Source organism: Hyperoodon ampullatus (assembly GCF_949752795.1).
Source record: "Hyperoodon ampullatus genome assembly, chromosome: 2".
Taxonomy (NCBI): domain Eukaryota; kingdom Metazoa; phylum Chordata; class Mammalia; order Artiodactyla; family Ziphiidae; genus Hyperoodon; species Hyperoodon ampullatus.
In genome coordinates this window covers 99,271,476-99,290,001 of record NC_136915.1, presented here as the reverse complement: position 1 = coordinate 99,290,001, position 18,526 = coordinate 99,271,476, and the positions used below count along the sequence as shown (strand labels likewise).

The following is an 18,526-nucleotide window of genomic DNA, read 5'->3' as shown; positions in this document are numbered from 1 at the left end:
TTAATTTCTCTTTCTCATAGTTCATTATTACAAACAAAGAACCCAATTAAAAAATGGCAGAAGGCCTGAATAGACATTTGTACAAAGAAGATATATAGATGGCCAACAGACACGTGAAAAACTGCTCAACATCACTAATCATCAGAGAAATGCGAATCAAAACCACGAGATACCGGCTCACACCTGTTAGAATGGCTATCACCAAAAAGTCTACAAATAACAAATGTTGGTGAGGGTGTGGAGGAAAGGGAACCCTAGTACACTGTTGGTGAGATTGTGAATTGATGCAGCCACTATGGAAAACAGTATGCAGGTTTCTCAAAAAACTAAAAATAGAACTACCATATGATCCAGCAATTCCACTCCTGGATATGTATCCGAAGAAAACAAAAACACTAATTTGAGAAGAATTTTGCACCCTAATGATCATAGCAGCATTATTTACAGTAGCCAAGGTATGGAAGCAACTTAAGCGTCCATCAACAGATGAATGGGTAAAGAAGATGTGATGTACATACATACAATGGAATATTATTGAGCCATAAAATGAAATTCTGCCATTTACAACAATGTGGATGGACCTAGAGAGTATTATGCTTAGTGAAATAAATCAGATAAAAATAAATACTCTATTATCACTTATATGTGGAATCTAAAAAATAAAACAAGTGAATGTATATAACAAAACAGAAACAGACTTGCAGGTACAAAGAACAAACTAGTGGTTACCAGTGCAGAGGAGGAAGGGAGGGAGAGGCGAGATAGGGGTATGGGATTAACAGACACAAAATACTATGTATAAAATAAATCATCAACGGGTATACTGTACAGCACAGGGACATATAGCCATTCTTTTGTAATAACTTTAAATGTATTTTATAAAAATAATGAATCACTGTGTTGTACACCTGAAACTAATATAATATTATAAATCAACTGTACCTCAAAAACAACAGACTGATTCTGCAACATGCCCATTGATTGTAAGTTGCCTTACAGGCTTTCCTTTGAATTCCTGTTTTGATTGATTTAGCCAGAGCTGGTGTCTGTTGTTTGCAACCTCACCACCCTGACAATTACTGTCTTGGTCAGTGGGGAAAATGCTGCATGTTCTGTGAGGTTGGAAGTGAATAGAAGCTGTTGTCAGAGTTATGGGAATCTTTCTGCGAAGTCATCACTGTCATCAGGAATAACAGTCCCCCTTCATTGGTTTCTGTGAAGGGTATTGTCTTTCTTGTTCTGACCCTGCTCTTCTGACAGCAACCCCCCAAGAGTCTTTCTGGGCCACATGCACTCTGGTGTGCCACCAAAGGTTGGGCAGCTGCTCATTAACATACACTTTAATAACAGTGTAGCCTGTGCAGTTGACTGTCTAATAACTATTCTCCCTCCTTCCTCCATATTTACCAACAGGACTTTGATTTTGTTCAGGTATGGGTGGCCATGTCCTTTAGAGAAGAAACACATCAAGACCTTGGGTCCTGGATGATTGTGCTGAACACCTGAATTAAGCAGTGCTGATTAAGCCACCTCTTTTGGATTTCTTTTAATGTGAGTTAATAAGTTTTAATTTTGATTAAATTGCTTCTAGTTGAGTTTTCTGTTGCACCTAACAAATGCAACTAGTTAATAGTGCATTATATTTTTGAGTATTTACCTTTTAAACACTCTACTTAAAGTAATACTTTTAATCATCTGGATACTCTGAAAGGTAATTATTACTATTTTTGTTATATTCATTCATTTTTTGTTTGTTTGTTATTTAGATTCCACATGTAAGTGAAAACATACAGTATTAATCTTTCCTTATCTCACTTCACTAAGCATAATACCCTCCAGGTCCATCCATGTTGTTGCAGATGGCAACATTTCATTTTTTTTGATGGGAGAGTAGCATTCCATTATACGTATATACCACATCTTCTTTATCCATTCATCAGTTGATGGACACTTAGGTTGCTTCCAAATCATGGCTATTGTAAATAATGCTGCTATGAACATTGGGGTGCATGTATTTTTGTCAAATTAGCATTTTCATTTTCTTTAGATACATACCCAGGAGTGGAATTGTTGGATCATATGGTAGTTCTATTTTTTTTTTTTTTTTGTGGTACACAGGCCTCTCACTGTTATGGCCTCTCCCGTTGCGGAGCACAGGCTCCAGACTCGCAGGCTCAGCGGCCATGGCTCACGGGCCCAGCTGCTCCGTGGCATGTGGGATCTTCCCAGACCGGGCACGAACCCGCATCCCCTGCATCGGCAGGCGGAGTCTCAACCACTGCACCACCAGGGAAGCCTGGTAGTTCTATTTTTAATTTTGTGAACAGCCTCCATACCGTTTTTCATGGTGGCTGTACTAATTTACATTCCCACGAAAAGTGTACTAGGGTTCCCTTTTCTCCATATCCTTGCCAACATTTATTATTGTTGTCTTTTTGGTGATAGCCATTCTGACTGAGGTGATATCTCATTGTGGTTTTGATTTGCGTTTCCCTGATGATTAGCAATGTTGAGCATCTTTTCACGTGCCTGTTGGCCATCTGTATGTCTTCTTTGGAAAAATGTCTATTGAGGTCTTCACCCATTTTTTTAATTGAGTTGTTTGTTTTTTGATATTGAATTGGCTGAATTTTTTGTATATTTTTGAATTTACTCCCTGGTCAGACATATCACCTGCAAATCTCTCTCCCATTCAGTAGGTTGTCTTTTCTGAAACATAATTATTAATATTTTAATGTTATAGGTGGGAAAACAGGCTCATAAAGATTAAGCAACATGATCCAAGATTATATGGTCTGTCAGTCAGGGTCCTAAGGAAAACAGGTGGTACACTCAGGATAATTTGAGGAGGGTTTATTGACAAAGAGACTAACTACAGAGTTTTGGGAGTGGTGTAGGGGAATCATAGAGCTAGTATAGGAAGCCAGGGCTAGAACAGTGGAGCTGTTACAGGGAGAGGTTACCTGAAACTGGAAGAAGAGATAGTCAGGTCGAGCACTCTTCCTTGAGAGGAACAGTGAACCTCGAAGGAGGGTTACGGTCATCTTGATGTGACTTCACAGGGAGTGATCCCTAGGGGAGTAAACACCCTGACCTTACTCTCCTTCCTCCCTCTACTCTTCTGTCAGGCAGAGCCCACTGAGCTATTGGATGTAGTCCAAACAGACTAACTTGCAAGGGCAGAGAGCAAGGTGGGGAAGGATGGGGAGGTAGAGGGACAATTGGAAAATATTTGTTGTGGTCCAGGCTGTTTGCCCCTTACTGTCCTCTCTTGTCCGAAATGCAGGTCAAATGTCGTGACCTCAACACAAGAGATACCCAAAGTTCCATCAGCTTTTTATCATCATGGGATGATGTTCATTTGTTCATACTTTGACTTTAAACCTAAACAATTAGCCATCAACAGTGCCCTCATATAAAGTAACAGGAGGGAAATGGGAAGATAAAAACAAGTAATATAAAATATAGCTGTTACAATCCCTGCTTCTATAACTGGACCCAATGCCAGTTGCCTCTTTCTAAGCCAGAGTGTGCTCCTTGGCTGTGCTTTTCCTTAGCTCATTCATTCCAAAGGCAGACTATTTAATTTTTGGTTCTGGGGCTACAAAGATAAATCAATCACTTATCCTCACTAAAAGAGCTCACTTTGCAATAGTTGAAACAGTTGTTTAATTTTAAATCTAGGGTAATAAGGGGTGAGTATATACGTGATCTCAGGTTTGTGATGGCATTAAAAGAACAAGAACAATAATGAAAGCAACTCTGCTTTAACTGGGGTTTTTTTCACCCTTGGGACTATTAATTATCAATAATGGATAATTCTTTGCTGTTGGAGGCTGTCTTGTGCCTTGTAGGGTGTTTAGCACCATCCGTGTCTTCTACCCACTAGGTACTAGTAGCATCCCTGTCCCCATCATGACAAGCAAAAATGTCTCCAGACATTGCCAAGTGTCCCACGGGGGTGATTTATTGCCCAGTAGAAAACCACTGTCTTAAAAGGTAAAGAAAGAGGTCATTGCATGGATGTGCAATAACATATTTATGTGTCTCCAAGTAATGGTCATTTAGTTAGTTGGGAATTCTCTTTTTTGTTGTTGTTACAAATAAACCTGCAGTGAACATACTTTCTTTGTGTACTTGGGCAGATATGTCTGCATGGCAGATTTCTAAAAGTGAAGTTGCTGGGTTACAAGATGCGTTTAGGATTGTGATGTTCTCAAAATGACTTCTAAGGAGATTGAATAAACAGTGTTACCTTTACTGCTTTATTAAAATATTCTTTTTTGAATTGCCTCAAGTTTTACACTTAAATAATATCTAAGAAATAATGGGGTTTTTGGATAATTACATTTTATAACACACATTAAAATAAACACATAGATAGTATAATTTAAAAATCCTAATGTACAACCCCAAATCATCTTTTATATTAAATATTGGGAAACAATGCTCTAGTCTATCTCCTTCATTTTAGAGATGTGGTAAAGCTATTTCAAGTTTACACTGATCTGGAGTCAACACTCTTTCTTATGTTATTATGTTATTCTTATGTGTTCTTATGTTATTCAACCAATTGCTTTTGTTCGAGTCATACTTCTCCAATTCTTCCACATGAGAATCATGAAAAGTTTGGTCAAATGCTTTGTTAAACCCACAGCCCTTCACGTCTGTGATCTTGCCTTCATCTAGTTGAGTGTTGTAGAATGTGGAAGAGGTTGTGCTGCAGTGGGGATTTCTTCAGCAAGCCAACTAAAGGTATTGTACGTGCCTTTTCTCATTTTGTGAGAACAGGCTGAGCATTAGGAAGGAGTGTTTTCCAAGTATCTGGGTGGGTGTGTGAAAATACAAAGCAACGGTTGTACTTTTGAGAGCAGGAACCCAAGGAGGAGGATTGGGAGTGAACAGTGCGACATGGCACAGTGATTTTCAACCTGACCCTCACTCAGCATTTCACTATTCATCATCTCCTACACACAGAGGCTTAGTTGCCAATTCTTTGGCGCAGTCATCCCTGAATGAAGCAGAGGTCACTCCTGGGCATCCGTTGTTATATCTTGCCGTTCTTCTCAGCATCATTAGTCACTTTTGAATGTATGGAAGAGGGAGGTCTGGGATCCAGCCTTGCCCACTACAGCAGATTAGGAGCCCAGAACACTGAGCCAGGTACAGATGAAGGAGGATCAGTTGGCAGGCAGATTTGACCCTGTGATGGTTACAGCATGAACAGCTAGTGCCCCTGGCAGGAGTCTGGGTGGAAGGGCACAAACCTCGTGGGAAATCTCAGTGATGTGGTATCTGGGGAGCAGGAGGTGGGGTGAAGGGGGGCTTAGAAGCAGAGAGAAGCAGGCGTTCACATCAGGGTGGTCTTAAAAGACAGGCAGTAAGGCCCCAGGAGTCTGGCAAGAATGAGTTAGGACCCAGGCCCTAGGAAGTAACTGTGGTACCTACAGTTATAAACCAGGAAGAGAAATCAAAGCAGAGACCCAGAAACAAGATTTAAGGCACATGGGCTGGGAATTGGGAAACAAGTAAGAGCTTGGTCACTAGAGTTAAAAACCGCACCAGGGGTAATCTACCAATGGTGCAAGATGTTGCCAAATCTAATCCAGCACTGCATTTATGAGGCTTAAGTATATCCTGATTCTGATTAATATTAGCTGAAGGTATGGGGGGTGGCATTGAACATGCAGGTGAGACCTAATGATAGTACAGAGCAGGAATTGGATCTCAAGGTTGTTTGGAAACAAAACTCATGTGCTTCACTCTGCACTGGCTCTGAGGAGTGTGATCCATGTGTTCACTAAACTAGAAGCTCCTTGAGCAGAAACTGTGTCTTCATCACCACATACCTAGGGTGCCTATCAGGGCCTGGCCTGTGCTGAGTGAATATTCATTGAATACATAAAGGAAGGCAAAGAGGGCTGAACAAATGGAGAAACTGAAGAATCCTCCAAAAGATTGGTTCTGTTTCACTGCAAGGCAAAAATTAGTGGCTACTCAGAGTTCTGTCCCTGTTCATACCAATCTCTCTTGTCTCTGATAAGAGAAGTTGAAGTGTATTACTGGGCTTGAACTGTTATTCTAATCAAGTGGAAAGTAAACTATTCTCTTGTGTCCACTTCACCGATTTACATTACCTGCCTGTCAGCATTTGAGTTTGAGAACCCTGCTCTGGGAGGAAACTCCTGTGCCATCCTTAATCACTACTACCATTCACCGAGCCCTTACTATAGGCAAAGCACTGAACTAACAGTTTTTCACACATTATCTCTTTATTCATGTAAAACCCTATGAGGTAAGTTCAAGTGTTATCTCCGTTTTACAGGTGTGGAAACTGAAGCTCAAAGAGCTAAATAACTGCCCAAGATGATAAAACTTCTAATTTTTGACACTGGGATTCAAACTTTGGCCTGCCTGAGTCCATAGCTGGGCCTTTTTAAAAAATATATTTATTGGAGTATAATTGCTTTACAATGATGTGTTAGTTTCTGCTTTATAACAAAGTGAATCAGTTCTACATATACATATGTTCCCGGGCCTTTTTAACTTTACATTACACAGCTTTTCTAACCACTAATCTTATAACAATAGAATTACTGCTGCCCTTCAGTGTTTCTTCCTCATACTCAGTCCACGTGGGGCTGAATTCCAGAAAGAGGGGCTGAGTACCACCCTGCCCTCGCCAGGGCCCATGGTGGACACCCACTCTGTGCCAGTGTGAGAGGGAGTTGTTGCTTTGTTGGATCTGAGAGCTATGGCTCTGCTGGGCGGGAGGACAGGAGATGCTGGGGTCACTGTGACTCTGGGGCAGCTGCCCATTAATCACTGTTCCTGGTTTTGTGTGTGTTTAGCTGGGCTATCCCAGTGCTGTCCCAGGATCATACCTGGGGAAGTGCATATAAAGGGGCTCGAGGTCTAGACCTGCAGCTCTCAGACCATGGAGATGGGGAAGCTGTTGCTTTGCGTTGGTGAGTGTGGTGGGTCCCAGCCCCACAATGTCTCTTAGTTCAGGAGGTGCCAGGCTTCATAAGCTCATTGTCTCTGGTTCCTGGGAAGCATCCTGCGACTCGGGGCCCTGGATTAGGTAGAGGTGGGACAGGACACAGTGAAGGGCCAGAGGGGCCCAGGGAGGAGAGATCAGAGCAGTGGTTGTGTTCTGGCTGCACATTAAACATTTTTATGCCTGGCTTCCACCTCAGACCAGTTCATTCAGAATCTCTGGGGGAGGAGCCAGGATATCACTACTTTTAAATTAGCATCCAGGGTTGAGAACCATTGACCTAGAGCTTTTGCTGGGACTTCTAAATGTCATGGTTGTCCCTGTGCAAAGCATGTGTGTATACGTATGGTGTTTATTGAAGTGGAAAGGAGATTAGATAGATCTGGCTTCACCTGCTCAGTGTAGAGAAGAGGAAAGAGGGAAGGGTGTGTGTGTCTCCATTTGCTTGAGTTGGTGGGTGCACTCAGAACTGGAGGGTGTGCTGGGGTGTGTCACTCTGGGTGTGCCTGTGAATCTGCGTGTGATTCCTCCTTTGTGTCCTGCAGGGCTGGTTCTTGTGCTGAAACACCACAGTGGTAAGGACCCTGTGTGGTCCTCTCCAGAGCCAGGGAGAGTGTCCACCTGAGAAGTGCTCCATGTCTAGTGCTCCTGCAACCCCGCCCTACCCTGGCTCTGTGTCAGGGATCACTGACCCAATGCAGTTCAGCAGAGGATTTTCAGTCACCTGCTCTTTGGCTCACTCCTTGTGCCAGGATCCAGACTCGAGGATCCATGCTGACTAGGGTTTCACAAGGCGTTCTTCCCCCTGCCCTGGGGGGCCCCAGCAGTGGGGGAGGAACCTGCCTTCAGTGTAGCTTTGGGGTGTGAGTGGGGTGGTGTTACATTGGCCTTGCCTCTTGAGCTGTGTCCACGCTGCTCTGTGGAAGCTGAGCTCCATCCCCACCTTGCTTTCTGCCAACAAATGCCTGCTCTCCCCTGCCAGGTTCTGCCCACAAACTGGTGTGTTATTTCACCAACTGGGCATTTACTAGGGCCAACCCTGCTTCGATCCTGCCCCGGGACCTGGACCCCTTTCTCTGCACCCACCTGGTATTTGCCTTTGCCTCAATGAACAATAATCAGATTGTTCCTAAGGATCCCCAGGACGAGAAAATCCTCTACCCAGAGTTCAACAAGCTCAAGGAGAGGTGTGTTCACTTTGGATATGGGGTTGTATTTTACAAATGGAAGAGAGTTAATCCTTTTCTCCTGTAAGTCGTCAACTTTCCTCTGAATCTTGTGTCCTAGTCTCCTGTCCAGGGCGCTCCTGAGCTTCCCTGCCTTGGGAGCTCCCCACTGACCAGCACTCTGAGCTCGTCCTTGCCTCCTTGCCTTCGTGGCTGCTGTGGCCCCTGCTTGGAATGGCCTCCTCTCTCTTCTCTGCCTGGCATCCCCCAACTCACTCTTCAAGCCCCGTGTTGAGGATTCTATGTATTAATGCTGTTGAAGCGCTTCAGAGAGGGCTGTGCATCACAAATGCTTCACAAATGCTAGTGTTTGTATTACCACGTATCACCTGCAAATGAGCCCCCCAAGGGAAGGACCAACGTCTGTTATATCGTTGTTCACCAGTGGCTGGGTCAGTGCCCGGCAGAGAGCTGGTGCTCAGTACTCCCTCCCCAGGACTCCTGGGCTCTCCTGCCCCGGGGGTGGTCTGTCACTGCATGCATGGTTATAGAAGGGTGGGGGAAATCCATGTCACTAGATTACAAGCTCTGGAGAGGAGAGCAGGGAGCCTGTCCACTGTTCACTGCTGTATCTCAAGCACCTAAAGCAGTTAGTGGCAAATAATAATTGCTCAGTAAACATTTGTTGATGAAGAAAGTGAGTGTAGAGAAATTTTAGGCTGCTTTTTCTTTTCCTTTTTATGGGACTGTCATGGGAGCGGGGAGTTTAGGGGTCTTTGGACAGCCAGGGGGTTCCTGGGTGTGATGACTTTTGTGTGGGCTGGTTGTTCTCCCTCTTTTCCTTCTTCCCTTCTTGGGTTCTGCTGGGCTCTGCCCTTTTCTTCCTTAGGTTTCTCCACCCGTCTCCCCCTTTCTGTTGCTGTCGCCCCATCCCCCCCTACATGCCACAGTTTCCCAAATGAATGAATGAGAACCCAGCTCACAGACTCTGTCCTGCATCACAGGAACAGGGAGTTGAAAACACTGCTGTCCATCGGGGGGTGGAACTTCGGCACATCGAGGTGAGACTGTGCTGTCAGGTCTTCTCTCTGGGGTGGGGGCAGTGTATGGGGGAGGAGCAGGCAGGCCGGAGGTGAAGACAGAGTGGGGAGCCAGCTGGGCCATGGGGAGACACGCTAGTACTCCCCCGAGTCCTGACCTGGCCCTGGACTCCAGGGTCCCCTGACCTCTCCTCTATGGTGAGTGAGGGGAGACAAGGCAGGTCCAGGAGGTGGTGAGAAAGGGGCTGGGGGGAAATGAGGGGCAAAATGGGGTGCTCACAGTTGTCCCCTCAATGCTTCAGAAGAGGCAGGGCTTTTTCCTCAGAGAGGGGAGAAGTCTTGTTTAGGACGTGGATAAACCCCAAGCCTCCCAGGGCCTGGGTTTCCTCACTTTACAAATGGAGCCAGTGGTATCAACCTGAAAAGATGGGAGGAAAGGAAGTGATATAAACAAGATGCTCAGCTGAGCACCTGGGCACATGGTCTGTGTCCAGTGCATGGTGGCTACTCTTCGTTACCCTCCACTAGGCAGTGTGGTGGTGACAAACTGCCTTCATGTTCTCTGAAGAAACTTGTCCCCTATTTCATGGCTGAGGCCAAGGGTAGAGAGTTGCCTCCCTTCCTGCCTTAGAGGAAGGAGCTGTAGGACAGGGACACCTGGAGGCCTGAGAGTGGGGGAATGTGAGGAAGCACCTGGCCCAGAACCCAGGAGCAATGCAGGGAGGATGCAGGGAGCTGGGTGAGAACCGGCTCTGCCTGACCCCAGGCCTCGCCTCTCCCTGGGCCACGACTTCTTGAACATTCGCTGTGTACAGACGCTGGCCAGAGGCTTTGCATACATTATCTCATGGTTACTTGGGAGAAGCTTACAGAGTGGCTGTTTACATTCTAAATTTGCAGAGAAAAGCAAGAGTGCGAGCTTAAGAAACTTACCATATTTCACGCAGGTGTCCTTGAGATCACCCAGCTAGGAGGTGGCAAACAGATAACGGAACCAGGCCTGCCTAAGTCTGAATGTGGTTAATTTTCTAATCATTGCATTCTGGACTAGTCCCAAATTGCTTAAAGTTCAACTCCAATAAGTTACAAGTTTTCCAATAGTGTCTTTACTATGGGAGAGAAAACACTAGAAAAAATAGAAAACAATCAAACAGCCAAAGAACAAAAGAGCAAAGAGTACAGAACCCTTAGTTAGAGTATGGCCCTCTTGTGCCACGTTAGCTCAGAGATCTTTCTGGAAATGCTGGCCCTTGGCTCATGTTCCCTCCCCTAATCTGTTCAGGCAGAGAAAGTCAGTGCCAGAATAGGGTGTTAGGACTGAGCTGTTACCCACGAGGAAACAGCAGAGGGACAGTGCCTGGCTAGGGGCGGACCATGTTTTCAGAGGCCAAGCTGGCCTGAGCCTGCTCTCTCCACCCCAGGCTGTGTGCTTGTTTCCATCTGGCAGTGGAAGTTGTGGTTTGCAAATCCTCCCTGGAGCCTGAAGTCCCCATTCCTGGGTATTGGAGCCCCGTGCTGGGAGGGGCTTTAAGAGGCTCTGAGAGTTTCAATGACCTGCCTTCCTTTCCTTAGTCACATCCACTGTGCCCTCCACGGGGTGTGAACCAAGGGGTCTTGTAAGCGAGGCTGAGGTTGTGCAGAAAACACTCCTGGCCTCACCTCTGGTCTCCCTGCAGGTTCACCACGATGCTGTCCACATTTGCCAACCGGCAGAAGTTTGTCAATTCAGTGATAGCCCTCCTGAGGACTCATGGCTTTGATGGTCTGGACCTCTTCTTCTTGTACCCTGGACTCAGAGGCAGCCCCAGTAGTGACCGCTGGACCTGTGTCTTCTTACTTGAAGTAAAGCCAGCCTGGCAGCTCCCGAATCCAGAAATGATTCTACTTTGATCATATCTGGGCTCGGGTCACAGGGGAAGCCTAAGGCTGGGGACAAGGGCAAGACAGCGGTAACAGAAGGTTGTTTACTGCCATCACTTGCAGGTGTTGGACAAAGAGCTGCCTAGCAAGGGCCCTATGGCGGCCCTTTCTCTCTGTCACATCCGGGCCTTGGCCCAGCACTCCAGCCTGAGTGATGCCTTCTCTGTGCAGCTCCTGGACTCTCTCAGGTGGGCTGTCTGAACTCTGCTCCTGGGCCTGCCGCCAGCCTTCTGTTCAGTGACTTACCACATTGGCTCACGTCGCTTTTCTCACGAGCCTGTGGGCAGGGCCTGTGTCTGACTCTCCTGGCTCAAGGGGCTCCGTAAATAAAGGTTTCTTGGATGAGTCTTGTTTTCCCAGACTCTGCTTTGTCTGATTCTCGCGTCTGCCTCTCTTTGTTCCCAGGAGCTCCTGCTTGCTTTCAGGAAGGAGGCGCAGCTCACCATGCGTCCAAGGCTGCTGCTCTCCGCTGCTGTCTCTGGGGACCCCCGTGTCATCCAAAAAGCATATGATGTGCACCTTCTGGGAAGGTGAGTGGGTGCTGCCTTGGTGGGCAGGACATTGGAGGGAAGGAGACATCTCAAGCTCAGAACCCCAGAGGTGCCCAGAGTACCCAGAGTAACATTCCTTGAGCTTTCCAAGTTCCTGCCCTGCTATAAGTGCACCTTTGGGAGGTGGGCTGATCAGGAGCATAGGTGGGGACAAGGATTATTCCATTATATTCTGAGCTTTCCTTAGCAGATCAGAGGGAGGTGATGTGGTACCAGTCCGCACCACAGCATCCTCTTGGGTAGAGGTCTGTATCGCCTATCGCTGGGGCTCTAGGAGAAGAATCCAGGAGTCTGGCCTCTGCTGTCCCAGAGTCCCCTTAGACATACACTGCATGCCAGATGGCTGGTATCATAGAGATGGATTAATTACCAACTACTGCCACTGAAACAAAAATAGAAATGCCCAGTCAGGCCCAGTTTTCAGAGCACAGGTCTTCATGCAAAAGTTACAAAATCAGGCAAAGAGAGCTCCTAACTTTCTGGACAGCTCTGGACTAATTTTCTCAAAGCTCAAGAATCAGGTATTTACAGATGTGATAACTGAGGCAGATGCAGAACACAAGAAATCACACGCAATTTTTGCATGTGATTACACTTAGGGAGAGTGGTTCCATGGTGGCAGGAAAGGTGAGAGACATAGTGGGGCACAATTGGCTAGTGTTGGTCTTACAGCCAGGCAGGATTGAGTGAGACCACCTTCACCTAGCTGGGTCACCTTAGACAAATTAGATAATGGTCTGAGTTTCAATTTCTTCATTTTAAAATGGAGACAATTGTAGTACTTAGGGCATTGGACAGATTCAAATTAAATTAGATAATCCATGTTAACCTGTACACCTGTGACCTGGTCAGGCTCAATTACACTTTGTCATTGGGAAAGCTTTCTGGAAGAGATGGGTTTCAATGGTTCCTATAATGGTAGAAGGACAGAAGTTTTTTCATGCTGTGGGTCAGAACTGCTTACACATGACGATTTATGCAGATCTCTGTTGCACTTGTATCAGCCTGAATGCCTTTGTTTTCTGTTCTGACCCCTGCTCACTCCCTTGGATACTCTCAGCATGGCATAGGTCCTGATGCACCACTGTCCCTAACCAGCTGTGTGTTCCAGGGGCAGCCTCTCAAGTGGAGGGCACAGCTTGGGCAGTCCCCACAGGCAGAAATGGCAGGGAAGTTGAGTGCCCAATTTACAGCTAGTTAGCTAGTCATTGTTGTGATGATCGGACTTGGAAATCTAGCTAGCACAATCTTCATATCTCCTCTTCCTGCCCCTTACAGACTGCTGGATTTCATCAGCGTCTTGTCTTATGACTTACATGGAAGCTGGGAAAAGTTCACAGGACACAATAGCCCGCTGTTCTTTATGCCCAAGGACCCCAAATCTTCGGTAAGAAAGAGAAAGCTCTCATGTGGCCCAGAAATCTGTCCCTGAGTCAGGCCATTGGCTCCTGGTAAGAAGGAGGGGTTTGTGTTCTTCCTACCTGCAGGCATATGCCATGAACTACTGGCGAGAGCTTGGGGCAGCACCTGAGAAGCTCCTTATGGGGCTCCCCACCTATGGACGTACTTTTCGCCTCCTCAAAGCCTCTAAGAATGAGTTGTGGGCAGAAGCTGTGGGACCAGCATCTCCAGGGAAGTACACCAAGCAAGCTGGCTTCTTGGCTTATTATGAGGTGACAGGAATGGGGAGCTCTGTCTATTAGTTAGGGCTCCCACACCCCAGCCCAGGGCAAGAGCAAGGACAGGGAGAAAAACAAGAGTGAGGGCTAGAGACAGGACAAGGAGGTGGTTTACTGGGGCAAGGGAAACCCACTCTCTGGGATATTCTCTGTTTCTTCTGGGGAAGTTATTTGAGTCCTTTGTTAGGGGTGAGGGACTAGGTGGAGTCTGAATGGAGCGGGACAGATATTTTACCCCTTAGAAGAATCTTAAAAGATATCTAAGTCAATCCTGACTTAATACCAAATACCCCTCACCCAGCTTCAATCAATAACCACTCATGGTCAATCTTGTTTCTTCTCTGCTCCCTGAATCGCTCCCTCCCACTACTAGATGATTTTGAAGTAATTCAAGACATCTCCCATCAGAGATTCTTTCTCCTCTACCCTAATTCCACTCCCTAATCCCCATCTCAGCAAAGCTTACTGTTGACTGAAGGAAAGAGACATGGACCCAAGGGATGTGAAACAAAAGAGAAGACAGTAAGGGGCACCGAGTGTGTGGCTATATTACCTGGGAAGGTCTTATGGCACAGGTGGATTTTGAGCAGATCTTTGAAGCACAGGTAGAGTCCTGATGGGCAGGAATGACAAGATGGGAAGGACCTCCTAGGCAGAGAACAGCAGGCACATAGACATAGGTGTGTAGGGGTGCCAGGGGGTGAGCTGTGTCTTTACCTGAGGTAGTAGTGGAGGTGCTGGGGTCTCTCCAATCTCTATTCTGTGCTGGCTTCTTGGAGATGTTTTCCTGCTAGTCCAATGAAGCATGGTTATGAGTGATAACATAGTTGAAGGAGTGTTCTTGAAGGACATTATGGGTCAAAGAAATTTTGGTAGACTAAACTTTTAATTTCAAAAAAAAAACAAAACAAACCTTACACATTAACTTCTGCAGCCCAACTTGAACACATCTACGTCTTTGCAGCCTATGGTCTCCAGATCAGGGATGGGTACCCAGTCCACACTCAGTGCTTCTTTGATTGTAATAACCTAGTTCTCCCTGCCTTTGAGACCTTTATATTTATTATAGATTCGAAAGTTAGTTTGATAACTACCTAGATGGGGCAGTTTATGTTGGTTTTAATGAACAGAGGAGATACTTGTTCATGAAACTTCTTTGAAAAAGATACAGGTTTGGTCCAGAGTCAAGTTTGCTACTGTGGTAGTTTGGTATTGACATTATTTACCGAACCCTGGTTTGGTTACTTAAGGATGTCAGCCACTCCTTGGTTCTCTCTGTTTTTCCATCACGGATGTCAGAGGAAGGAAAGTGCAGTAATAGGAATTTTTCAGGATAGAGAGAAGGTCCTTTGTGAGTGGCTTCCCCACCCCCTCTTTGGTCTACCTTCTTCTCACTCCCTGGTGAGGGATTCTTGAGTTCTTTATCCTTACTGGTGCTTCCCTCCATGGCACTTCACAGAACTGACCTGGTGATCTTCTTGGCAGATTTGCTCCTTCATCTGGAGAGCAAAGAAGCGCTGGATTGATGATCAGTATGTCCCATATGCCTACAAGGGGAAGGAGTGGGTTGGCTATGATGATGCCGTCAGCTTCAGTTACAAGGGGAGACCTTGTTCCTTTCTTGCTCCAGCACAGAGTTTCCCTCTGCTTCCATGAGGCCTTTGTCTGTACAGTGTGTGAGTGTATGTGTGTGTGTACCTATAAAACTGGCAGGTTAACTTGTTAGCCTGTAAGTAGAAAAAAATCTCAGAATCTTCAGTTTCAAACTTAACAATTATGAGGTTCATTCTTATTTTACATTTGGGAAAAGTAAAGCCCAGAAGGAGCCAACTGATTTGGCCTCGGAGCTGTTTGGATGTGACAGATTGTATCTTTTCCATCAGCCTTACAGAAAACACTCATAAAGTAATAATAAAACCTGGATTCAAGGCTAAACATCTGCCTTTTAGTTATATCTGAAGTTTAAAAAATCATGGATTAAAGCCTTTATTTTCTTATATGTGTAAAGTGTACAATATTATCTGCTCTATTCCTCCTTTCTAACATCGCTACGGTATAAGGTACGTTGATGTGATTTTTTAAAAATAAAACAATATCTATCATTTAATATGATGATAGAGGTGATTAGCAGGCTGGGGAGCCAGACAGTATTTAACATTTATGAACATTTACTATGTGCAAAGCATTGCTCCAAATATTTTACATGTAGGAATTTAAAAATTGTTTTTCAAATCGTGGCAAAATATATACAACATAAAAGTCACCATTTTACCCATTTTGTTACAGTTCAGTAGCATTAAGTACACTCACATTGTTGTGTAACTATCACCCTTATCCATCTCAGAACTTTCTTGTCTTCCCAAACTGAAACTCCACACCCATTAAACAACTGCCCATTCCTCCCTCACATAGCTCCTGCTAATTCCAGCTCTACCTTCCACCTCTATGAATTTAACTACTCTAAGTACTTCTATGAGTGGAATCATAGTATTTGTCTTTTTGTAACTGGCTTATTTCACTTACCATAATGTCTTCCAATTCCATCCATGTTGTAACATGTGCATGTAGAAGTTCTTTGGATCCTAAAAATGTTGGAAATGTTATTATCCATTTTTTTCACACATGAGGCAACTAAGACACATAGCTTTACGTAACTTTTTTCAAGATCCCATAGCTAATAAGCAGTAGAGGCTAGATTCAAATACAGACTACATGCCTAACCATCCTGCCATATTGCCTTCTGAGAGCCCATCTGTTTTTGCCATTGTACCTAGTACAGTGGGTTGACTGACTACTGCTTTTTCAGGCATTTTTCATAATGAGAGAGCATTTTGGGGCGGGGCATGGTATGGACATTGGACCTGGATGACGTCAGGGGCATTTTCTGTGGAACTGGCCCTTTCCCCCTTGTCTACACATTGAATAATCTCCTGGTGAAGGCTGGTGAGTAGCTATGACCTGGAAACTGGGGTTGGCTGTTGCACACCCAGCTACTTGTGAGTGCTTTCTGTTAGATCTAACAGATGTTGGTGAGGCAACATGACACTGAAAGAGGAGAATAAGCTTTGATGCCACACTAGTCTGCTTTCTAATCTTGGTTTGAATGCATGCTCTATTTGACCTCTGTGAGCTTTGTTTTCCCCATCTACACAATGGGAGTAATCCTTATACTCAAAACATTATACAAACTAAATGAGATATGGAATGAAAACATGCTGGCTCATAGTGAACACAATATATGTTAGTTTATTTCTCTACTTCTTTTTCCTGTTTTCATGGGACAAGAGCCAGAAAAGGAAATTAGGTTTCTTTTTGATACCTCTTTGATAGTAGAGACTGCCTTGGCAGTTAGGAGATGGAACCTGGCATGCTAGAGCTGCAACAATCTTGGAGATGGTCTATAACCCTCATTTTGTGAGGAGACTAGGGCTCAGAAAGATAATACAGCCAGTCAGGGGTGGAAATGGGACTCCAACCCAGTTCTTTACAGCGTGCTATCGAGAGCAGCTTCTTGCCCTCAGCATTGTTCCTGGTGCCTCCCACAATGGGGGACACAAAAGGGTTCTCCTTGAGGATTCCACAAGTAAGAAATAGGCTTTGGGGGCAAGGTCTTACTCAAGGTGCAAAGGTCAAATCAAGGGCTTAAGCATAGAGAACTGGCAGACTTGTCCTTGGGGTTATTCACCGGAAGTGTAACAGACCCACTGAGTGCCCATGGGTCCCTGGGATCATGTTAACATGATGAGGTAGGGGAGCAGGGCTTCTATGTGTTGAGATTTTGTCTATGTCCTCAAGTGGCTGCATTAGGAAATCCTCCAATTCTGGTTTGGGAGCAGGTACTTCAGCCCTGGAGTAGGTCTAGTCCTGCCAGTAATAGGATGGAAATGAAGGGGGTAGGAATCTCAACCTTTTCTGATGATTTCCTCTAGAGTTCAGTTCAACTCCTCCACCAGAATTTTGGCTCTCAACTGCTGTGAATTCTTCAAGAATTGGCCCAGAAAGGCTGACTGTGATCAAGGATTTGACCACTGATTTGGGGATCTTGCCCCCAGGAGGAGAGGCTGTGGCCACTGAGACCCATAGAAAGTCTGAAACTATGACCACAGTCCCCAGAGGGGGGCTTGTGACCCCTACAAGGGAAACTCTGTCCTTTGGAAAACACCCCCTAGCTCCAGAATGGAAGACTGAAACCTCTGGAGAGGAGACCATGACCCCTGTGGGCCACCAGGCTGTGACCCCTGGAGGGATAACTGTGGCTCCTATGCATCTTCAGACTGGAGAGAAAATCATGCCCCCAAGAAGGAAGGCTGAAGCCCCTGAGAAGATGACCATCCCCTCAGGAAAGATGACAGTCACCCCTGCTGGGCAGACTGAGACTCTTGAGAGGAGAATTTGACTTCTGAGGTGGACCCTGAACCCCTGGTGGGTTACTTTGGTCTTCACACAGAAGCTGAAAACTGGATGCTGCTCTCTGGTCCCGTCATCTCACCCCCGGGACACACTCCTCTTGCTTTTGATAATCCCTTTGTTCCCACTGATGGAATCATTCCTCTGATGACTCAGTAACCCTTCCAATGAGTCCTCTCTCTCTAAAGAAAGAAAATCCAGAAAACTCTGCTGTGGACCAAGGATCCTAAGATCTGTTGTTGGCAGAAACTGGGGAAAGTCCTTGCCTTTTCTTCTAGGTCCCCTGACAGAAGCTGCCTGTGCCCAGCCATTCATAAACCATTCTTGGGGCAAAGCAGGCCCCAGGCCACACTGAGTTAATCTCTTTTCTGTTGAATAAACTGGAAGCATAAGAATTCATTTGAGTTCTCTGAAGTTCTTTTCTTGAAATGACCTGTGCTAGCCAGTTGTCAGCTTCTCCCTTTCAAGGTCACTTTCCTCTCCTGTTATTTTTGGAAAGAGGGAGTTTGTGTCTAGCCCATGCTGATGTGGATTCCCGTGTCCATTATGTGCTTCCCTCTCTGCCATGAACAACTGCTGACTTCACTGTTGGTCAGAGCCAGAATCTCCTCTAGAGAAGTTTTCCATACTCCCCAAGGGGGCTGAGAGAAGGAGGAGGGTGTTGTGCCTTCTAATTATATTCCCTACTTTGTAAAGTCTTAGTTGGCTCTGTTAAAAATACCCCCACCTATTCTCTCCATAAGAAGTGGTGGAGGGGGAGACA

General features: G+C 45.5%; 1 protein-coding gene across 1 annotated transcript; it reads left to right on the top strand.

The window, feature by feature from the left end:
* Nucleotides 1–6,943: 6,943 nt before the first annotated feature.
* Nucleotides 6,944–18,162, top strand: OVGP1 (oviductal glycoprotein 1; the record flags this gene model as incomplete). The annotated part of the gene is given in 12 exon segments (XM_079724634.1): nucleotides 6,944–6,968; nucleotides 7,546–7,575; nucleotides 7,983–8,187; nucleotides 9,171–9,227; nucleotides 10,883–11,048; nucleotides 11,532–11,656; nucleotides 12,956–13,064; nucleotides 13,165–13,350; nucleotides 14,842–14,958; nucleotides 16,163–16,195; nucleotides 16,197–16,299; nucleotides 17,286–18,162. Coding segments are annotated over 12 exon segments (1,623 nt in total). The 3' UTR covers nucleotides 17,753–18,162.
* Nucleotides 18,163–18,526: the final 364 nt, after the last annotated feature.